The sequence below is a fragment of the Octodon degus genome, unplaced genomic scaffold (assembly GCF_000260255.1).
Source record: "Octodon degus isolate 3935 unplaced genomic scaffold, OctDeg1.0 scaffold00104, whole genome shotgun sequence".
In the NCBI taxonomy this organism is placed as follows: domain Eukaryota; kingdom Metazoa; phylum Chordata; class Mammalia; order Rodentia; family Octodontidae; genus Octodon; species Octodon degus.
The window spans coordinates 659238-682793 of NW_004524680.1; the positions used below are offsets into that span (position 1 = coordinate 659238).

At 51.2% G+C, this 23556-nt stretch overlaps 1 protein-coding gene across 37 annotated transcripts in view; it reads right to left on the reverse strand.

Moving 5' to 3' along the window:
• Nucleotides 1–5636: 5636 nt before the first annotated feature.
• The window catches only part of Cacna1c (calcium voltage-gated channel subunit alpha1 C), a 752474-nt gene continuing 734554 nt past the window's right edge, over nucleotides 5637–23556 (reverse strand). For all 37 annotated transcript variants that reach the window (XM_023723811.1, XM_023723805.1, XM_023723803.1 and 34 more), the window contains 8 exons: nucleotides 22103–22230; nucleotides 21497–21631; nucleotides 19581–19933; nucleotides 16685–16813; nucleotides 12640–12746; nucleotides 11905–12008; nucleotides 9473–9808; nucleotides 5637–7574 (listed from right to left, as the gene is read on the reverse strand). In XM_023723811.1, coding sequence (XP_023579579.1) covers nucleotides 7272–7574; nucleotides 9473–9808; nucleotides 11905–12008; nucleotides 12640–12746; nucleotides 16685–16813; nucleotides 19581–19933; nucleotides 21497–21631; nucleotides 22103–22230 — 1595 coding nt within the window. In that variant the 3' untranslated portion in view covers nucleotides 5637–7271. The remainder of the gene's footprint in view (nucleotides 7575–9472; nucleotides 9809–11904; nucleotides 12009–12639; nucleotides 12747–16684; nucleotides 16814–19580; nucleotides 19934–21496; nucleotides 21632–22102; nucleotides 22231–23556) is intronic.

Consider the following 23556-nt stretch of genomic DNA (forward strand, 5'->3'; position numbering starts at 1 on the left):
GTCCGGCTCTGAGGACAGGCACGATGCATGATACAGACGGGGTGGAGCAGACCAAGTGGGCTGAGCAGGAGGACACGAGGAGAGGGAAGATGGGAGGGCTTTGTCCGGACCCCTTTACGTGGACGGGAGTTTTGCTTGTTAGCTCTGGAGTATTACAATACAACAGCAATATTATGAGAACAGTAGACATTCCAGTGCTTCATCCATTGGGGAATCTGTCACTCTCTTCCTTCATGAATTCAAGTGGTTTCCCACTGGTTAATCTCAACTATTGCCATCCCAGGCATGTCCAAACCTGGTTATCCTTTGCTCTCCCTGGTTCACTTCAGTGCAAGAGCTCTCTCCCGTGAGGTAATGGGAGTACGGCGTGTGCTCTGGGCGGGGCGGGATGCAGCCAGCAGATGCTGCATGACCTGGAAGGGACACTGAGGATGAAGTCTGTGTGGGGGATGGGTTATGGCTGATGCCTTGATGGTGTGTGTGGAAGCAGAGAAATGCGCGCAGCCCTGGGGCCACTGAGGTGCCTCCAGAAGGAGCCCTTGGCCCAGGACGGTCTGAGTCCAGATGGGCTGCCCTGATTCTCAAGCCCCTTTCCCTTCTAACTTTGGTGTAGTTCTCTACGTTGGGGAGCTTGGGGGGCAAGTGTTTGGTACAGGACCTAGCGGCCTGTTCTCTTTTGTCCCTCTTATGACTCCATAGAAAGGCACCTTCTCCTGGCTGAAGGCTCAGGAGTGACTTCATGCAGGGGCTTGAGTTGTGCACCCCAAGGGGCCCATGGCAAGTGAGTCCTTGCTCGCCCTCTTCTTCCTCATCTTACTGCTTGTAAGTTCTGGGGTTCTAAGAACACCAGACCCAGAGTCCGCCAGGCTCCAACAGTGACCTACAGCCTGCATTTCCTCGCACAGAAGCACCCCTGTCTCAGTGCCTACACGCGCTGCCACCCCAGTGTTTTCTGCTCATGATCTTAGGAGGAGGCTCATGAGTGATTCTTCAGAAGGCAAATTTGCAGTGAATTTCTGAGTTATGCCAGGCTAAGTGCGTGTTACCCTTCTCACAAGCTTTACCCAAATCAAGTCATCTAGACTTTGAAAGCTGGGGTGCTTGGGTTGCCCCACAGCAGGAGGGACATCTCTGAGGCAGCCAGTATCTGACCTGAAAAGAGAAGAGTTTGGGCTCTGGTGAAACACAGAGCGAACTTTTGTCTAATGAGCTCCTTGGTGTTCCATCTTCCCTTTTGTTAGCACAGATTCAAGAGAATTTTCAAGGACAATCCCAGCTCTAACTTTCCTCTCAGGGTCTGTGCTGAATTGATTTGATATGCTTGAGAGATGGAGCTGCAACCTCCAATTCCCCTTCAGAGACTAATTAAAAAGCTTTTCCATGATGGGTGTGGTGGCACATGCGTGTAATCTCAGCACCCGGGAGGCTGAGGCAGGAGGAACACTGTGAGTTCGAAACCAGCCTGAGCTACAAGGTGAGCTCGAGGTCAGCTTGAACTGCATAGTGAGACCTTATCTCAAAAAGACAAACAAAAACAACTAACAACAAAAAAAGGCTTTTCCAAAACACAAAAAAAGGCCAGAGGGCTTTACCCCTTCATACATTATGACTCACACTTCCTAGAGCATAGTAGAGAAACTCTTGATTTTCTCAGTGCAGATAAATAATGTTTATTCATGATAATAATGGGTTCAGAAGGCACCACCTCCACCCAGGGAAGTGGCCCTGGTCCTCTGTCTCTCTACATGGGCCTCATGTTTTTGGAAAAGTCACTAACCTAGAGCTCAAGGGAGAACTTGTGCCTCAGGCAGTGTGTGTGTGTGTGTGTGTGTGTGTGTGTGTGTGTGTGTGTGTGGTATTCTAGTGTCTCTCCAAGAAAGTTGAAATCTAGCAGAAATGCCTTAATTTGTTACACCAGTATCTGCTACCACAAAGCAATCTCTTATTGCTTCGAAATCAAAATAAGTGAATAAAAGAGTGAAAAGCAAAGAAACCCTAAGAATCTGGGGAGGGATGCCCTTCACCTCTGTCTGTCTCACTAAGCTGGGGTCAGGAAGGATGCCGGGCTGGGAAGGGGGCAGAAGAGAGAGCGCCAGGTAGGGCAGCGCGCAGGTGCCCCTCCCTGATGAGTTTAGACACAAAAAGCAGCTGCTGAGGAACGTGGCTTTGGAGACTGAGCCAGTGCGCCCCCTCCTGCCTTCCAATAGGAGAGCCTTCTGGGGCTTGCAGCTGACCGTCTTAGGGCAAGCAAGGCCGACATCTTCACAGTCAGCAGTTGAGTGGGTGTGGCTGGGAGAAGAGCACTGGGCTGGAATTGCCTTCCTGTCATCTTCCAAAGTGTATCCTCCGGGGATGAACCTCTGCCCTGTACTGGTCACTGTGCAAGGCTTAACAAAATGAGCGCAGATGCACAGGGACTCAAAACTTGCCTTTTTCTTTTTTTCTCTTTCTCTTTCTTTCTTTCTTTTCTTTTTTTTTTTTGTGTGTGTGTGTTTTAGGACAGGGTCTACGGAGTGTACATGGTCTCACTATGTGGCTCAGACTTGTGTGATTCTCCTGTTTTCTGCTTCCCAAGCACTGGGATTACAGGTGTGTGCTACCACACCCAGTCTTTGCCTTTTTTTTTTTTTTTTTTTTCTTCTTCTTCTACTTTCCTTCTGCTTCTCTCTGTGCTGATATTTTCTCCAGAGCCAGATCTTTAAAATACAGAACTGGATCTAGGCATGCTGGCACATGCCAGCTACCTAGGAGCCAAGGCAGGAAGAACATAAGTTAAGGCCAGCCTAGGCAACTTAGAGAGCTTCTGTCTCAAAAAAGAAAGGGCTGGGACTGTAGCTCAGTGGCAGAGATTCCCCTGGGTTAGATCCCTAGTACCATAAAGGCAAACCAAACCAAACCAAAGCAGAATTGACTTGGACTCTAAAAGCAGGTTTGTTGACTTTCCCAGGGTTTGAATGCTCTGCTGGAAGTCAGAGAGCCTTTTTGTGGCCTCTTTGCAAAGGGTTTGTAACCCTTAGGCAATGGCATCTCACTTAGGCTAGGTCCCTAGGAGTGGAGGTGGCATTGTCTTCTTTGGCAATATGTACCACATAGCTTGGCGAAGCTGAAATCCTGCTCACCAGGGCAATAATGCAATCTACATCCTTGTTCTGTTTCTTTAACTCTGGGAGTGGAGGGAGTCTCTCAGCTGGGCTTTGGGAAATAGCCACCATCCTTCTGATGACTTCTTGAGGGTTTTCACAAAGGACTGTGGCCAGGAGGAGCACTCCTGCAGTGGCTCTTCTTTGGGCAGCTGCAAGGAGGCCTGGAGGGTGAGGGGCTGTGAGGAGGTGACAGGCAGCTTCCATAGAAGCATTGGAACTTGGAACCAGGAGTGAAAGGCACAGCTTTGTCCTTAGCTGTGACTGGGTTTTGCAGTCACAGGGAAGTCTCTCTGCTTAAGATTTAATCAGTCTCTAGTTGCTTCTCAATCAAAGCAGAAAAAAAAAATCAAGCCAAAACCTAGGCAAAAAGTTTCTCTCCCTCTCCCTCTCCCATTTGCTTAATTTTTTGGTGCTGAGAACTGAACTCAGAGCCTTACGCTTATTAAGACAAGTTTTCTGCCACTGAGCTAAATCTCCAGCCTCATTTCTCTTTTTGCCACTAAATCTCCAGCCCCCTCTCTCTTTTCTTAACCTCAAGACCTAAAGAACCCTCTAGAATGAGACAGAAAAGAGGCAGCTGGAGTACTTTCTGCTTAATGTGCCCGTGCACATGCAAAATTACTACAAGATGAATGCCTGAAAATAAAGGAGGCAGGGCTAGTCAGATAGTAAATAAAAACAAAGATTTCCAAACTACAGAATGTAACCTACACCCCTCAAAGTCCTTTTGATTGTCAAAAGCCCTGAAGTGTTGTCAGAAGGGCTACAGAGTAATTGATGATTATGTTGGACAGAGTCATAAGGACAGTTCCATCTTAGGTGGACAGGGCACGTAGGCCACTGTGGACTGTTTGCTGACCCTGCCACTCTGTTACGGTCATGAGCATCACATATCAGTCTTACACTAGTTGATTGTGAGGTCAAGCTAAGAGAAACCCACGGTCCTGGTGAGGGAACTCCCAGGCTAGGGCAAGGGGCCTGTGTACCTGCTGATACCATTCTCACAGGGGACATGGGGCAGGCTCCTCTGGTCTCCTTGCTAGTGGTGGCTCTAAAGGAGAAGGTGGCCTGTGGGTGTTCATGATAGTAGGCCTGGGAAGCCACAATGGGAAGGACTCTGTGAGTTGTTGGCCAAAGCACCCCTGTTGCCCAGGTGGCCAATGAGACTTGGTGATGTGAATGAAAAGTTCAAAGCAACAGAGGTCAGCATGAAAAGGGAGAGGCAGTGTATGGAAGAATCAATCAAAATTCCACATTTCTCTCTAGAAGCCAAATGTCCAGCAAGAAGTAGACATTGACTCCACAGGGCTCCTCTCTCCATCACAATTAAAACCTGAGCAGTGGTAAACCTTTTGGGAAACTGATCCAGAATGCAACCTAAGCTATTAGCTATAGAACAGGAATCATAAATATTCAGGTGGGTCAAGTTTGGAAAACCACAAAGAAATGCTATTTATAAACTGTTTAACCGGGGAGTATCAGGCACATTTCTCTGCTTTTTCATAAGTCTGTCCATGAAAGTACAATTTGTTTGCACAGAGTTAAGGAATGCTCCCTATGGAATCTCTAGCGAGCTTGTAGAAGTGCCAAGAAGGACCAAAGGAGCACTGGGACTGAAGAAAGTCAGCGGGCACATTCTGTGTGAGTGGTTGGCTTCTGTTTTTCCTCAGTCAGTTCCTTGTCAACCATCACTGCTGAAACATAACTGAAGGACACAGGGCCAATAGGGTGACACTCCAGACAGATACAGATAGGAAGAGATGCCCTCGTGTGAAATCTATCTCCTCTGCCATGTGGCCTTCTGATGCTCTCTCCTTTGTCCAGGTTCCTTCCTTTACTGCCGCATACTTTAGGGTAGGTCTAACAGAATCCTGCATCCCAAGGAAAGGATGATGTGAATACAAAAGAATAACTTCTGAGTGGGTCATGGTCTTCCCTGGGGACCTCTCTCTAGCTCCTGTTAGCTGCAACTGAGTAGACCAGTTGTCCGAAGTGAGGGTGCCCCTCCTCTCCCACTAGCTGACCTGAATTTCATCTTAGTCAGTGTGGGCTTTACTGAGGAAACCAAACGTTTGTGCTTTGAGTGACCAGAAAAGCCAGCCACCTCTTCTGTGGAGGGTGTTGATGCCTCACTGCACCTAACAGACAATGTTGCTCTTAGGTAAGTATCAAATGAAGACCCAAGTGTGGTGTGGCCGGTAGCTCAGAGCAAGAAGTGGACAAATACAGCTATTACAGTTTAGCAAAACCAAGGGCAAAGGAAGCGAACACAAGATATGCAAAACAGTAGTGTCCAAGCCTGTTGGTGGCTAGCAGAACAATGACTTACACTGAAGATGCCTTCGCTCACTGCACAAATGAAAACTCGTTCCTTTTTCCCCAACCACATAGAGAAAAGCACTTAAGAGCTCGAAGGTAAAGCTTGTCACACTCCAAATACAAAATGATTTACTTTACATGCAGCAAAATATACAAGAAGTGAATTCAAAAACAAACAATTCAATTCATTATATTCGCTTGGCACAATTGCAATTCAGTTTTAAAAAAATATTTGAAAAATACTGAAACTGACCTGAATTCAAGTATAACGGTTTCTTCAACAGAAACATTATCAATGCAATAAAACATTACACGGAATATATCGAAGCAAAATGCCTTCTTGAGTTTTTCCCTTAAATTTCTGTTTTTTTTTTAAATACAGTTTTAATGCCAACACAACTCACAATTGTATTTTTAAAATGAATATTATTGCATTGTTTTTGCATATCTTGTGGGACAGAAAATGCAAAGTTACTGATTCCCGTTTCAGAAGCAGAAAGTGGTTTGTTTTGCTTTCAGATGGCCCCAGATTCAGGTCTCCCCACAGGTAAGCCAGCAAGGGGGAACTGTGGACTCATAGTGCACACAGGCACACCGGGGGTGCAGGTACACTCGGAGGACACACGCACACAGCCAGCCCCTGCCCCACGCACACACGGCCCACTTGTAGAGACTCTGGTCCTCTCTCGAGTCCCCCCAGCACACCGCGCATGAAAAGGAACCAGCTGAATCGCACAGGTGCAAGACCCTATCAAGTGCATTGCCAATTAACTTTAAAAATATGAAGCCCAACCAAATCAGAAAGGAAAAACAAAAACAAAAAGAAAAAAACCTGTCACTAGCTAAGGAAATGATAACAAATTGATGGGCATACGCAATGGCTGGTAATACTCCCCGCGTGGCTTCCATTGAGCTTTCTCTCTGTGGAAAATGGAAAAAAGAAACCACAACCATTTAAAAAACACAGTAAAACTAAACCCGGTTTACATATGCAAAAGTGAAAACAGTAAGGTGGGCGGCTACAAAATTTGCAAACGCTCTTCTTCCTTTCCCCCATGGAAAACAAAAACAAAACAGAAAATAAACAAGGTCCCCAAACGGCAACATGCTGTCCAGAAAAATTCCAAACCACCAAACAAAAGAGCGCTCGAGCAGCTCACAGCACCACCCGGTGCGCCACACGCGCGGCCCCGCGCTCCTCCTCGCTCCGGCGCCCCGGCCCTGCTGCGGCTCTGGGCTCGCGCTGGTGAGCGGCCGGGGCCGGGGCGCCGACTCCGCTCCCTGCCGGACCCGCGCCCGTGCTGGCCGCTCGCCGGCTGGCGCCGCCCTCGTCCGCCTCGGGGACCTCGCGGGTCAGCCCCGCTCCCCGCGCCGGCCCCTGGCTCTCCGCGTACAGCGAGGCTCGCACGGAATATGTGCAAATGATTTTCTTTTCTTTTTCTTTTTTCCAACAAGCAAAGTTGAAAGACACCCGTTTGGCATAGCGTCCTGTTGGTGGGGCTCCCGCGGGAAGCCGGGGTTCTCCCCGCCCGCCCGGAGGGGAGGGACGGAGGCCGGGGCGCCGGCCCTGCACCCCGTCCGGGCCCTGCACCCCGAGCCTGCCCTCTGTGCGCGCGCGGCCTGGCGGCTTCTCTTCCCCCTGAAAAGCGACTCTGCACACCACCCAGCTCTGCGTCTCGTCCCGACAGGAATGAATGAAGACGCTGTTCCGGTTAACTCCAGGTCACGAGAACAGTGAGGCACTTCTGAAACGAACCCATTAGGAACATTGAAACAAATAAAAACCCGGCGTCTCCCCAGCCCCGGCGACTACAGGCTGCGGACGTGGACCCTGCTGTCCGCGAGCTCCTCCTCGCTCCGGCCGCGCCCCAGGGCACATGCACAGCCCTCGTCCTCGTCGCCGCCCGCCCGGTCCTGCCCTGGGTCCCTGCAGTTCACAAAAGGTAAGAGGGTGCCGTTGGGGCTCTGCGGGGCGCCCCCGCTGAGGATGTTGTCGGCGGCGTTCTCCATCTCCTCTATTGTCATATCGCAGGCGTCTGCCAGCTCCTGGGTTGTGACCTCGATGAACTTGGGGTCTTGAGCAAACTGCCCCAGTCCTTCTGAAATCAAGACCTGCAGGGGAGGGGCGTGGGGAGATGGAAGAAAAGGAGGTCACTGGAGCCAGCTCTCCCCTCCAGGCTGAGACTACAGGGCTTCGGATTGTGACTTAGGTAGTGTGTGTGTGTACACATATGTACATGTGTGTATGTAGACATGTGCATACAACATAGATGACTGTGAATATATGGATGTGTATGTATTATGTGTACACACATATGCATGTGTGTATATGCATGTGCATACACGTTTATGGGTGTATGTATGAACATATGTACATGAGTATACAGGTCTGTGCATGAGTACTTACAGGTGTGCATGTGTGCCTGTGGGTGTGCACACACATGTTGGAGTGCTTACAGAACCCCAACATGGGGTGCTTACAGAGCTGGGTCATCAGTCAAAGGAGTTAGGGATGTAGAGGGTGGCGAGAAGCTGTGGATGGGGTATTCAAAAACTCATCAAATACATTTGGCTCCTGGGGGGCCCACAGGGGCTCTGCTCTGCTATTTCACGGGCAGATCTCAGCTCCTTTCTTCCTTTCCTCCTCCCTGGCCACTCCAGCTGTCTTCCCTCTTATTCTTTCAAAGAGACCTTCATTTTCCCTTTGGTGAAACTGTTAACCCTTACTTCTGCCCCTGGCCAGCCAGCTGCCTTGCTGGGGCTGGGTCCTTGAGTAGGGTGCGCAAAAACACATTGCCTACACCTGCTTCCATCTGCTTCAAAGGGCCAGAAGGGGACCAAGTGTCCTCCTTCCCACCAGCTGCTTAGGGACCAGCAAAGTGTGGGAGCGGGGGGACGTGCCACAGCACACTACTGGTATCACTGAAAGCCCTGCAAAGTTCACCATCTCCGAGCTAGGGGTGCACCAGCTCCTGAGGCAGGGGTGGGAGCAAGCAGTTGGCCCCAGCCAGGCATGGTGCACCCCAGGTTTCTGCCTGTATTGCTCCTCTGCTAGCCTTCCTGTTTCTTTCTACCCTGCTTAACTTTTCCTTAGTGGTCCTGTCCTCTCCCGACACGTTTCGGCCGTGTTTATGTATTCCTTGCCTCTCCTCACAATGCGGCCCATGAGAGGGCTCCGCTTTTCAGCTTCTCCCTGCACCTAGGCCAGTGCCTGCAGGTGTTAGGGTCTCAAAGGAATTCTGGAAAATGTATGAGGGATGGCCACATCCAGGTGAAGCACCAGTGTTCTGGGGACACAAGGGACTGCAGAGTCCCCTGGCACCCTGATGATCAGAAGGGCACTGTCACTCCCTTCACATGTCCACCGATGGGGCCACTGCTTTACAGGAAAGAACCCTTCATCTTGGGTTCTTTTGTCACAGTCTTCCTCTGATGAGCTGACTGTGCCACGTGTCAGGCTGAACTAATCACTCCAGTCCCACACCCGGGCTTCCCACACATCCCCTAAGCTGCCCATGACAGGCTGAGATGACCTTTTAAGTCTCTGCGGTTTTTTTTCTCTTACCCCTTCTCCCTGCCAGTTCTCCATCCTCTCTGGGTTAAGTTCAGTTAGTCAAAGGCCCCCTAAAATGTGGTGTGGTGTTGCTAGGGCAGAGCTAGTGGAACTGAAGCTCTCTTGTTCCAGATGAGGGGCTCTCAATCCTGGCTCTACACTTCAGGCATCACAGACTTTAAAAAGGAGCTCCGTGGCCCACAGGGCCTCAGGGGATTCACAGGGGCCTGAGAGCCTCGCGCCTTGACCTGTTCTGCGCAGACGCGGCTGGAGCGCACTGTGCATGCGGAACACGCATTCACAGCCGGCTTCCTGGAGTTTCCCTGGCCGGCCGCAGGGATGCACTATCTTTCTGGCTCAGTGACTTGATGTCCTATCCACTTGGGCCGACCAGCTGCGCCCTTTCCATGCTTCTTGGCCTCTCACCCCGTGTGCTGTGCAGTGCATGGTCACCTACCGCCTCCACCAGGCTGCTGGCACTGCCGTGGAACTGTCTCCCTGGGGCCCCGGCCTGGCTGGGCACCATGAGGGACACAGGCCGGGCTCTCCGCGCGGCGTGGCTGCCCCCGCCACAGGGGCTGGTCTCCTCTGACCAGGAGCTGCAGGGTATGGACGGGAAGCTGCTGTTGAGTTTCTCGCTAGACTCAGCGCCCTCTAGCCGCAGGGTGGGGATGGGCTGCTGGGGCCAGCCGCGGTTGCCGGGCGTGGAGGGGGGTGTGGCGCACGGCCTGGGGACCGTGGTCGGGGAATGGCTTCTCTGGAGGAGGGGGCTCAGGCCCGCCACCGCCAGTGCCTGCGAACACACAAGGAGAGGGTGTTATGGGGGCAGGTAGGCGGAGACAGCCTGGTTGCTGCCTTCTGCACCGCGTCGCAGCTGTATTTTCCAGTGAGTTCCATCGGCCTGGAATTCCTTCCGCCCCTGTCTTCTGCCATCTGAATCCCATCGCCCTAGAACCACACTCAAGTTCCTTCTCGTTTTCTGTCCTTCATATATAAGGATGTCCTGGAAATGGAACTCAGGATGTCACGCAAGCTAGGCAAGGGCTGTGCCACTGACTTATACCTCTGGTCCTCAAGATATATGACAGGTTCTCACTTTGTAGCCCAGGCTGGCCTTGAACGCACAGTGATCCTCCTGCCTCAGCCTCCCAAGTGCTGGGATTACAGGTGTGCACCACCACACCTGGCTGGTTGTTTTTTCTATCTTCAGAAATCTGTGGTTGGGCAGAATCAAGATCATCTGCTTCTTATAACAGCCTAAGTTGTGAGCTGGCTCTGTTTTCTTCATCAGTAGAGAGAACAATGATGCTTGCATCATCGACAAAAGCAGGGCACCGAAGTCCTCTCCACCATCTACCTGTGCAGTCCAGGTGAAGTTCAGGACCCATCAGAAAGATCTATGCAAAAACCAGTAGTGGTTGCTTTCATTCTTACAATGACTTTGACCATAAACAATGCCCTACAATGGTAGCCCAGGCTGTCTTTGAGCTATTCGTTAAGCCTTACATCGTACCTAACAATCTGGACAACTGGACCCTCTGTTCCCAAAAGCTTGCGAGCATCCTGCAGACTGGAACTGCAGCCTGCATCACCATTACCGTGACTTGCTCAGCAGTGCCAGCAGCTCACGTGTGTCGCGTGTGCGTGTGCGTGTGTGTGTGTGACACTGTGTGGCAGGGAGGCCCAGCTCTGAGGGATGGATGGGATGGGAACGGGGCTACATAGGTAGGAGGTGGCCCAAAGGCACAAAAAGGAATAAAGGGAGTTTCTCACCTACCAGGATGGTAAGATCAGGTGAATGAAACCAACTTTCAAAAGTTTTTTGAAAGAATGCTTCCAGCGTCCCCACAGCCTGCCATCCTTTCCTTCCTGGCTTCTAATAGACCCAGCCTGGGGCTTCTGCATCCCGAGAGATTTGCATGAAATGGAAGGTAAGTCCAGTATTTCACAAAGCCCAGTAATATAGCAGCACATCTCCTGGGCAATGCCACAGGTGATGCAAAGCCATATATATTTAATTTTTCCCCCTTCACTGCTGGGGATGGAATGCAGGCCCTCATGAATGCGTGCTGTGCTCTAGCACTCAACTATACCTCAGCTGACAACACTTCTTTGAGCTGAAGTAACATCAAGTTAGTGAAGCTATACCGGCCAGCTTATGCTGATTATAAGCTTTGTTTGGCAGCTGAACTCCTTTGGGTACAAAAACATCACATAAAGCACAGATCTTCTGTAGCTGAAGAGGTAAAATTTTGAGGAGATTCAGGTGTGGATCCCAATTTGTCTGGAGGTGATAAACTCGCCTCAGGTAGCCCTCTGAAACTCCCTTCGCTCTAAGATACTCTGCATGTGCTTGGTACTAGGGCCTTGGGTTTCACTATGGTGGATGGAGCCAGCCATCCCAGCAGACATTTCGTCTAGCGCTTCTTCCTGGGCCTGTTCTCTGTGAATGCCATTTTCTTCTCTTGACCATGTTGTTGGCTTTGATTTCAGTGGATGCATTTTTGTGCAGTTCAGTTTCCAGGTGTATTCCAACCCTAGGTCTAACTGCATCTGCCTGGTGTGTGTAGTGCAGCCCCAAGTCTTGGGTAGGGACACTTGTGGCTGTGTAAGGAGAGACAGCTTAGGCAGAACCTTGGTCCCTCCACGCCATTCGAGTGGCACCTGCACACCACAGTCTGTGGGACCTTCCTGTGGCATCGCAGACCTTGTTGAGGCCCTCATCCACAGAGAAGCAGAGGCCTCACCCAGGAGCCGTTAGGGCCAGCGCTGCATGTACTATACAGCAGTCAGATTCAGGGAAGGGTGATCCCAGGGACTTTCCCATCTGTGTGCAGATTATCTAGCCTGTGAGGTGGTGGCCGGTGGCCTGTCCTGAAGTGTGTGTACCTGATGATGAACCAGATGCAAGGGCAGGACGGTCTTCTGAGAAATGTCACCCCCATGATTCTTCTGGCGCTTTAAACACTCCAGGTGGAAGGAGGCTCTTCGACCTGCAAAGCCAGCCAAAGAACCAGGATTAGGGCAGCAAGAGACCACACAGGCCTGTGATGGATGGCTCTGCCATCATGTGCATGCCGCATGTCCCCAAAGGCCCATGTGTTAATAGCTGAGTCCCCAGACTGTTGCTTCTAAGAGGTGATGGACACCTTTAGGAGGTGGAGGCTACGGGGGGCTCACCCTCGAAGGATGCAGTGGGATGTCTTTTTCTTTTCTCTTTCACCTCCTGGCCAAAAGGTGAATGGCGTAGCAGACTTCTGCCATGAGGCCCTGCCTTGCCACAGGCCCAAAGGCAATGGGGCCGCCATGGACAAAGGCCTCAGAACTGAGCCGACAAACCTTTCCTCCTTTTGAGTTGAGTCTCTTGGGTACATTGTTGTAATACAACACCGACTGACACATATCCAGCTGGGGTGCAGTAAGTAAAGTCAGTGCCCTGGGATGTAGCATCTCTGCCCCCCACCTTGTCTCTGGGACATAATGAATACTTTGGAATTCTGCCCAGCCCCCTCTCAAGACCGTCTGAGCCAGGCCACGCAGCTTCTCAGATGTCACTGAGTATCTTACCAGTGTCATCTTGGGGTTGACCAGCAGCCACATCAGGAGAACCAGGTATGTATTTACCTAGGGAGGCAGAGCGGAGGAAACCCCTCTTTGGAGAGGGCCGGGTGTCCCTCCTGTCTTCCTCGGGGGGTGTCAGTTGTCGATTTTCATCATCCTGATAGGACAGCCTGGAACAGAAGACTCTTGGGGTTTGTTCCTGAGCCAAGAAGTGCCACCCACAGGGGGAGCTGCTATTCCCACAAGGCACTGATCATTTGCCTTAGTAAGGCAGACCACCCTACACTGCACTTACATATAGGCTTACAGTGGGTGCAGCAGAAACCTGCCATCATAAGGAATCCTGCCCTGCTTTCTGGCATCACTAGGCCGCTTGCCACTGCTGGTGACTCTTTCTAGCTCCTCATGCACAGCCTGCCTTAGAGCCTTGAGCTTCTTTTCATTCCGTGGCACTGGGCATGAAACTTAGGGTCTTGCAAGGGTAGGTGAGTGTCTTCCACAGAGCCACACCTCAGCCTTGTGTCTTGCATTTCTTTCTTTCTTTTCTCTTCTTATATTTTTTGTATGTGTTTTAGTACATGGTCTCACTATACAGTTCAGGCTGGCCTTGAACTCACTACATAGCCCATCCTGGCCTTGAACTCTCAGTGATCCTCCTGCTTCAGCCTCCCATTTCTGACTTGGGGTGGTGGAAGTGCTCTTGGGCCAAAGGTGTTGAGAATAAGGGCAAAATTTTCCAGGGCTGTAAAGTGTTTAGAGTGGCCAAGGCTGTTGTGTTTTTTAATTTTATTTATTTATTTATTTATTTATTTATTTATTTATTTATTTATTTATTTATTTTTTGATTGTTTTTTGTGGTACCAGGGACTGAACTCAGGCCCTTGTGCTTGCCAGGCAAGCATTTATTCTACTGAGCTATCTCCCCAGCCCTAAGGCTGTTGTGTTTACCCAGGTCCCTGCTGTCTACCATGGCTGTGCTCTGGTTACCCTCAACGTATCTGCACTTCTTCATTCTCGCTGCCCTGTCCACTCCTCCTTCTGCAGGACCACATAGGCTACCACCTACAACAGGCCTAGAATCATTCAGTCTGCAAAGAGCAGGGCGGTAGGAGACCCTCTGGGCCGTGTAGGCAGTGGCTCCCGAGCCTTTGGGTGGCGCCTCACGCTAAGTGCATTTTCCGTCTCCTGCTGTCCACAGCCACGGCCAATGAGCGAGGCTCCTTGAGCTGTGAGACCCCGAGAGTGTGCTGATCTCCTGGGACCTGCAGCAATCTGTTGTGGCATCTTAAAACCGTTGGCTGTTGTCCCCTGAGGTGACAGCACTTTGGCCTGTGGTCAGAGAGATGCAGGTGCCCTTCAGCCCTTTCCTGTTGCCCAGAGGCCAGCAACGCTGTCCTTGGTGCTGCTCCTCAGTGCTGCCCACGGGGCTGGGTCGAAGCCCAGGACCTTGAGCATGCGCAGCACGTGCCCTCCTCCCCCTGCCAGGTTTCCTCACCCTTGACTGTGCCACCTTCACTACTTTGAAGCCTCCCTCTCTAGGCAAACCTCATGTTCTCCTACCTCTGGCCTTGCCCTTGTTCTTAGGTAGCAGGCACCATCCGTCCTTCGGTCTCCTCACGCTCATCATCCCTGTGCCTGACTACCTTACCCTGGGTCCTCTGAAGTCCCATAGTCCCGTGCCCTTTGGCATTTGCAGTTACACAATCTCCACTCAGAAAATCTCCCTGAGTTCGCAGCTAGTTTTCTCATGGCCAGTGGAGCCCTGGACGCACCAAACGGTGCAGGAGAGCTGGAATGGGCGGAGACAGCTGGCTTTACTGATGACCATACTCTGCGGCCACGCATACCTATCATTCTGTAGAAGTCAGATTGGAGAATGACTTCCCTTAAGGAGTTTCAGGTGGTTCTTTTGTCTTGTATTCTGTGCCACTGAGTTAGAAAAGCAGAAGGCAGGATGTTCTTCCTGCCACTCTGCTTGCTGTTGAGACATGGGGGCACAACAGATCACTTTCCATGTTTGTTCTCATTCCCTGGCCCATTCTGTTACAATGGGAAAGGGACATGGCCTGCTGCTTGTCAGTGCGGTGTCCTGGGCAGAAGCCTGGACCCCAGGGAGCCACTCGCCCACCTGGCTGTGGCCGTTCTACTCCAGGGCTGGGGTCCTGCGCGGCCCCCACCTGTCTGCCACCCTCACTTCTCTTCGGAAGCCCCAGAGGCTGGTCCTTCCTTCCCACAAAGTGCTTCCAGGAAGGCTTCTAAAACAATATCTGAAACAGCTCTGCATGCAGCCCAGAGTTATGGACACATTTAACAAGGAGGCTTGGTAGGTTCAGACATACCCAGGCAGTAAAGCATGGATTCACAAACAGCTCTTATTTCTGCTGCATCTGACTCATGCTGATATTTTCTATGATCCTAAGCTATGCTACATTTTAAGTTATTATTACTATTTTAATTGTGCATAGTTATGGGGCATGGGTGCTCTTTTTATTGTCTATCTCTTTACTTGTAGTACTAGAGACTGAACCCAGGGCCTTCCATGGAGCTATGTCCTGGCCCTTTTATTTTGAGGCCAGTTCTCACTAAGTTATTCACTTGTGTGGGTGGACTTGAACTTGTGATTGTCCTGCCATTTTTACCTATATGCAGTGTAAATGATCAACCAAGGGTAGTTAAAATTTCTACCTGCTTAAACACTTAAAATTTTTGGGTTGGGGAGATAGCTCAGTGGCCTAAGCACCTGCCTGGCAAGCACAAGGACCGGGGTTTGATCCCCAGTACCACATGCTGTGTCAGCCCCAGAACCCCAGGTGCACAGAGGAATCAGATGTGGTGGTGCACACCTGTAATCCCAGGGCTGGGGAGGCTGACACAGGAGGATCACTATGCCTCTGAGCAAGACCCTGTACCAAATAAATAAGTAAAAGATTTTTTAAAAGTTAAAATTTTTGGCACTTTGCAAGGGTACCTGGAAGCAATCTGCACCAAGCCGGCAGCTGCAATAACTACCATTTCAACTTCAGCTCCACGATGTTTCCCTCGGCCAAGAATGCATCAGGGCATTTTTAGTGCAAAGCACTCAATAAATGGCAGCAAGGCAGAGCCACCAGAAACGGACACCCGATTTCCATGACAAATATGGTAATGCTGTATTAGTTGGTGGAGCCACGTTCTGTTCTGCGTGGATGTACACAGCAACACAGATTGGAATAGAATGGAACTCTTCCCCTGTTGGCAGAGTCACCCCCAAGGAATGGAGAGATCAGGAATCATGCCAGCTGATATGATGCAGCTAAATTAGTTCTAAATGAAATCATAATTGATGCCAAGTAACAGTGCTGTGTGTCCATTAAAATATGGCCTATTGAAGAAATAAAGTACAATTGAAACCTTCTAAAAAATTAAAAATTTGATTGACATCTAATAATTGTGCATATTTATGAGGCTCAGTGTACACATGCATACAGAGTGAGCTGATCAAATTTAGAGTAATATTTTCATCTCATTATCGTAGGATTTTGCTTGGAGTGCTTGAGCTACTTTCATGCAGTTATGCATAGAACATGTAATTTCGCCAAGCTATTGAAAGTCCTCTGGACTGACTGGACATTTCATCAAGGCCAAAACCAGGAGCCCTGTGTTGGCAAACAGTGCTCTCTCCTGGGCAGCTTTGTTATGAGCAGCTTCATACATGCTTTATGTCCATATGCATGTGTGTGTGTGTGTGTGTGTGTGTGTGTGTGTGCTGAGTCTCACCCGGAAATGGATGTGTGACTGTTGACTGTGGCACTGAAAGTTTAAGAAACCATGTTTAGAACTTTTCTTTCTTTCTTTTTTTTTTTGGTGGAACCAGGGATTGAACTCAGGCTCTTGCGCTTGCCAGGGAAGTGCTTATTCTACTGAGCCATCTCCCCAGCCCTAGAACTTTTCTTGGAAGCATTTCACCCTGTGGGAAGGCCACATGAAAAGGGGATGTGTGTGATGGGGGCTTCTCCCCCTCTAATGAGGTGCCTTACTGACATAAAATCTCTGCCCCCCAGGTCACGCCCGCAGGAGTGATTTCAGTGACTTGGCCCTGGGTCCCCTGGGCAGGACGCTGGAAGCTCACATGTCCGTGGACAGCAGGCTGGGCTCGCTGCAGTACTCCGCGTCTTCACTCATCTCCACTTCATAGGTCTTGTCCTGAGAAGCCTCCTCCTGACATACCACAGCTATCTGGCTCTCCCGGGAGTGACACCTACAGTGTTCAAGACAGAGACAAAGATCAGGAACTGCCAACCCTCCTTCCTGTCCGTCCTCCAGCAAGTAAGATGTCACACACACACACACACACGACACAGTCACACAGATGTGCACAAATGCACACACATGTACACATACAGAGGTACACACAGACACACATGCATGTACATACTTGTGTACACACAGGCTCACATGCACACAGATACATATACATAGGATCAGATGCACACAGTGATGTGCACACTCCCAGGCACATACACTCCCATGTGTACTCAGAGGCACACATGCACACACTACAGACACAATTACCATGGCCACTGCCTCCTGCCATTGCTGAGAATGCCAAAGAGCCATACATGCATTAAGACTAGGGTTCAGGGTTCTGGTCCCAGGTGGGAGGAGGAACTATGGGTTGGGTCCAAGGAGTTGAGTTCTGGACCCTGTGGTTCAAGACACTTGGCTCCCCAGGACCTAAGTTTCCCCCTCTATGAGCCTGGAATAACACATCCCTGCCTGATTCTGAGGCTTGCCATGAATAACAAATGAAATCATAGGTAAGGTGGCATTTTGAAGCAGGACCCACTTTTAAAGAAGGGCCCTGGTCTGCAGTGTACAGGGGAGGATGGGGCAGCTGAAAATGGCCCAGTCTTTGGGCATTTGTGTGACATAACTGAGAAGTTCCTGACAACATCTTTTGACCTATCTTTGACTCTGATGCTGGCTTCCTGGAGTAAGGGCACAGAGAAGAAACTTCACGTAGAGGGGTTTGTTGTGAGCAGGGGGAAGTGAACCTGAGTCCCTGCTGAGCCTGGGTCTGTCTTGAGCCCCAGGCCCTCCCACACCAGGAAGTGCCTCGGACTGAAGGCTTTCCCCTGCATGCCAGGCAGACAGAAGGATGAGATGTCGGAGGCTCTGGGGGGACAGGGAAGAGGGATGTGGAATGTTCTAGAAAGCATGTGATGGATGGGCTGGTGGTGGAGAATGGCAGCAGGCAGTGACACCACTTCCAGGTGGAGCTCTGCGTGGTCTGTGACACTGTGACACCTCTGAAGGCACGATAGCACTGCAGCTGAGGGCAGTAAATCTCACCTAGAACTCAGGGCCATATTGCCAACATTAGAGATCAAAGAGTTCTCTCACTAAGCAAGATTAATGACTTGGAATGTCTTTGCTCTGCTTCACATGTCCTTGCTCACCACGCGCCTTTGTCTTCGGCGGGTCCCTGCATTTCCCTGCACCTTCCTAATACGAAGTTAGTCAATAAACAGCGGGCAATCTGGAGAGCTCTTTATTTCAGCTCTTTATTTGAGCTCTTTATTTCAAACAGAGAGCCATGATCTTTCCGGACCCTTGAGAACCACGTTGCCTTGTTTCTTTCATTTAATCCTTCGCCATTCACTTGGCCAGGGGTGTGGGAGACTGAAACTCCCAATAGGCCGTTGCCCTTACACCTGAGTATTTTATTAGCTATAACAGGAAGGGAGGGACTGTTGCGTGGTGGGAATTTACTGTGTGTTAGATGCTTTGGATGTTATGTTTTTCTGAGTTGCCTCTGTGAGGAAAAATCCCCTGATGTTGGCTGGCTCCCCTAGCTCCTCGATAGAAGTCCTTCTCTTATTTAGCACAGAACAAACTTTAATATGAAAATAGCCTTGGAAGGAGGGAATTTCACTTATGTCGAGATACTAATGATGGACATTAAGAGTCACCCTAAGAGCAAGGTGTGCAAGGCACAAAGTGATCCTAGGACCAAGTCCTCAAAGGTTGTGATGGAGAAGTGGGGTTGTAGGAAACGGAGGGGCCACCAAGACAAGCACAGCAAAGCCTTACATCTGCTAGGGAAGCCACCCTTTCAGATGGGCACACAAAAGCCAGTGCTGAGCACTCTGCCCTGGGCATAGAGGGCATCTCGTATCCTGGGACTCCCTGCAGTGCACGGCTGGGTGGGTACAGCAGCCCATCTTCCAGGGAATGTGCTGGGTGGGGTGCACAGCTGGTGTAACTCATTTGTCATCAGGAATAGCACAAACCCAGACTATGAGGCCACTTGTGATGGGTGCTGCCCAGGGACATGAAGCCTGTGGGCAAGCATTAGTCCAGGGATTTAGGACGATTGGACTCTGCTATTATTTCTGAGCTGGAGGGAAGGAAAAAGTCATTGTGCCCCAGAACCTGGCCTGTTGTAGGGTGTCTGTTTAGTCTGCTGGGGAGTGCTCGTCCTACTTTGGGGGAGTAGCACAGTTAGGGGTGATACGGCACAACGCAGGGCACCAGCAGGGCACCCTCCAGTGCCGGCAAGTGGGTGGGGAGAGTGAATCAGGAGGGAGAGGCCACTGGCCCTAGCCATGCCCCTGTCCTGTGGCTGAATGAGCAGGGCACCCTGTCCTGCACAATGTCCCCAGGAGCTGGTGGGGTGCTGTAAAGAAGACGGATTTCTTTCATGGGAAGGGATGCCCTTCCCATATGAAAGGCCTAGTGGGCAGAGACCTGTGCAGGAGTGAGGTGTACTTCCTGTGGTGTGGCCCTTGCACACATCTTGGGGTTCATAGAAGGGTGAGTGAGGAGGGCCTGCCATATGTGACACCGGAGAACAGAGTTGGGTTTCCAGGCCAACAGGGGGCGCTGGCTGACAGCCTGGTGCCTGCTCCCCTCACAGGGATTGTGAGCTGCAGGGGGAGGGGTGGGTCCAGGGTCAAGTCTCCTCCACCCTGGTGGCCTCAGGCTGGGGTGTGGGAGGCCCAGCTGTCCACCCTCCTGCTTACCTCATGGCGCCAAGCTTCCTCGAGGCCTCCTGTGCCCAGGTGGCAGGAGGTGAGGGTGGCCTGTGGCCCTCCACGGTGCTGACCGTGCTGGGGTAGCCGGCGGGACGGGGGAAGCGGCCCAGGGCAGTGTTGTTGGCGTTGTTGATGTTGGCGTTGGAGCCAGTGGACGAATAGCTGCTGGGGGTGAAGGTGGAGTCCACCAGCTTCTCGTGGGAGGGCGACTCAGTGTCACCCTGGTTGTTACCCGCCTTGTTGATGTGCAGCGGGCGCTGGGTAGTGAAGGTCTGGGGGAAGGTGCTCCGGCTGTCGCTTTGGTAGTAGCTGACATGGTTGCCGAACAGGCCACCGGCCCTCTGTAGGCAAGAGCGAGGGTGGGTGGAGGGAAGGCTGTTGGCAGCCTCCCCTTCCCTAGGGCAGCTGTGTACAGCTGGGCAGGGACGCGCTGTGCACAGGAAGCCTGTCTGTGCTTGAGGGGCCCAGATGTGGCAGGGGGGACCTGGTGCCAAGCCCCCAAGGCTGCACCATTGGGGGTCCAGAGCATGCAGAGGGCAGGCACCCCATGTGTGGGAATGGGGGCTGGCAGGAGGCTCTGCGCGTGACAGCCTCCCTGAGCATTTCTGGGAGTCCTGTAGACTGGAGTTCGGTTTCAGGGCAGGCCCGGGATGGTGGTCGTGCGAGTCCCAGCTGCTTGACATGGCATGGCCCCTTGTGAGGACCAAGGGATGGGGAAAGGGACCAAAGCAACTGTATTTCTGCAAAGTGCAAACCCGCTGGCTCCTAGAACTAGCAGCTGTGCTGGCTGAACAATTTGCAGAAATAAGGATGAAGCATCAGTTATGCCATGAGCTCTTTCTCCCTAGGGTGGTCTTTCAGATTTTAAAATTAGCAACCAGTGTTTTCCCCAAACATTCTTCCCTTGCCCTAGGCAAGTGGGCAGTGCCCTAGCTGGTTGTAAGGGTGTCTATCCTTTGTGTGTGTGGTGTCCCTCCTCATATCAGAACACCCTGGGCTTCTGGTGATGGGGCCTGTGGCTCTGGGATCTTGCATTAATGGGGTGCAGTGCCCCTGAGGCTATTCAGGGAGACTCATGCACTGGAAATGAGGATGAGGATGAAAGATGGTCAGGGCAGGGTGGGCTGATCCTGGTCCCCCACATGTGCCATAGCCTAGGACTGGGCACGTGCCTGGGCACAGGGCTAAGCCAGGCCCTGGTGCCATCAGGGTTGGCAGCTTTTCTTTGCTACGGAAGGATTTTAGCCAAATGCTTTTTGGAGCAAAGCAGGTAACACAGATGAATGAAGAGAGGTGATGAGAGAGCTGGGGTTTCAGCCGAGTTGAATTTTCACAACTGTCATTGATGGTTGGCCTCAGGCTCCAGGGAAGGAGAGAGAGGCCTGGAGGGACCACTGTGACCTAGATGGCGCAGCACCATCCCACTCTGTAGCCACTGGACCCACACTGGGTCCCAGCCCCACTGCTGTGTGGGATCGTGCCTCAGTAGGCCAGATCTTGTGTACTCTCCGAGGAAAGCCGGAAGTCCGGAGTTTTACTTGAATGTGCCAGATGTTCAAATAATGTCCAACAAGACAGGTGTGCAGATAAGGTGTGTGTACCTGGTGTGACTCAGAGATTATCCCAAACTTCTCAAGTACAAGTTTCTTTCAGGGAATATTTCCCTTAGAAACACGGCACCTCCTGCTGTTCTGAGCTGCTGAGTCCTAGGGGCACTCCTGTGGCACAGAGTCAGACTTGGGGTGGAGGGACAAGGGATGAGGGGACAGCTGAGTGGATGCGCTTGGAACCTGCCACAGAGGTTGGACCTTTCCTCCTGGGTTTTCTTGGCAGGGCTCAGTCCACCCCCTCTTTTGCTTTCAACTGAACTTGGTAAAGAAAAGCACTACTATCACGGTACCTACCCTGAAGATGTCATCTTCGGAGGCAGCAGACACAGCTTCCTTCATGGCCTTGTCTAGCTCTTCCTCAGCAGTCAGATCTCCAGAGATGGCTCGTCGGATCTCAGGCCCGATGTCATGCAGCGTGCGCAAGCCAGCCTGGAAGCCAGAGGTACATGGGAGGACCCCAGTCATTGCCACCAAAGTTCGTGGCCAGCTATCGCCTGGCACTGTCCCACCCAGCCCTGCACCCTCTGCTTCCCTGCCAGGCTGTGCTTCACTGCACTGCTGTGGGCTTTCTTGGATACCTCTTGGTACCCTCAGCTGGAAGGGTCTGCTTGTCTATGCAGAGGAGTGAAAGAACACTAGGCCACCAGGGCAGCTGAGTGCATGAGGGCTGTGGGGTCTGGGAGGCAGGCAGGACTGCGCAAGGCAGTGTGTGGAGGAGTGGTGGAAGGGCAGGGGCATGTCCCTGTCTCACATCCCCCTACAGAAATTCTTGGGGCCCTTGGAAGTTCCGTTCTGAAGGGACCAGGCCTTCAGCCTCCAGGTGAGTTGCGGACCCTTGACAGTACCAGAGGAAGGTAACCAGGGCCTTGCCAGGTGTGTGGCCCCTCTCCAGCTCCTCACCTGCAGGGACAGAGCATTCCTCTGGGAGGGCTTTCCCACGAGCCCTTGCTCTTTACGCTTCTTGAACTTCCGGAAGTACTCTTGGATCAGGAAAGTAGCATAGAACTTGCCAACCGTGACCTCATCGTCTGAGATACAGAGCAGAGAGAGGGTTGGAGGGAAACAGCAGCTCAGTTGGACTTCATTATTATTATTTTTCTTTACATTTTTAAATTTATTTTTTGGGGAGTAAAAAAGAGAAAAATATATAAAATGGTGTTCAGTGAAAGTATATTCCCCCATCACATCCTCTGTCTGCTTATTTATCACCTCTTCATAGTTAGCCAATTCATTATTATTATTTTTCATATTTTAGGGAAGAGTCTATAGGGCGTTCAGGCCTCACTACTAGATCAGACTCGTAGTGATCTGCCTGTTTACAGCCTCCCAAGAGCTGGGATGACAGGTGAGCGCCACCACACCCAGTCTCAGCGTGCCCTGGGGCGGGGCCGGAACAGCAGGCCCAGGGATTGCCAATTTAAAACATTAGCTTCTGGGCTGTTTTTCCAGAGATTACTAATGCAAATGCCTCCTGAGTAGCTGGGGCGACTGGTGGACCACGATTCATGGCTTCTTCCTTTTCTATTTTTGGTTATAGGTGGCCTAGTGTCAAACTTATCTCCTACTCCCTCCCTTGTATTTTGCCTTCCAGAATGGACATTTGCTAACTCTTGTTTGATCCTATCGTAGATTGAGTGCAAACAAAGTTCTGTTTTGAGATTGGAGAGAGGCGGTTGAAGGAATGCTTTCCTCCTGTTGAAGTTTGGGTTTTTCCTTCCCACTAGATAGAACTGGTTATTGGTCCATGTGTCCCCCCCGCTCCTAGGCTGGTCACATAAGTGAAATCTCAGTCCGTGTCCTCGGGCTGTACGGGCAGCAGACGCTCTTCCTAGAAAGGTCTGCTGCACACCCAGTGAGTTGCCCTTTGCCTCTGGTCTCCTGTGAAAGGTACAGCTGGTGCCAGCGCCACTCTCCCAGCTTGTCCCCACCCTCACTGTCCCTTGCCAATGCCACACAGCACTGAGGAGCTTCCCCTGGGAGGCCCTCGTTTCCACGTGTGCAGAGGACATGGCTCCCATCCAAGGAAGTCAGGCGCAAGCTCAGGGTCCTAGGCTCCCTACGAGCTGGGTTTAACCCCAAGTCTACTCCACTCACCCCACAACCAAGGGGTAGCTACTAAGCTTCCATGAGCCTCAGTTCCTTGATAAAATGTCATAGAAATGTTTTAAGAATTAAATAAACTACTGGCGATAAAACATCACTTGGTCTATCGTGGTAACTCTTAGCCCCAGTTTTGCTTTCTGTTAGGGCAGTGTTTTCAACGGGTGTACCACCTCCTGTAGGGTGGTTTGGAAATGTACAGGATGTTGTCCAGTTGTCAGAATGACAGCTAAAATAAATATTTATTTATAATA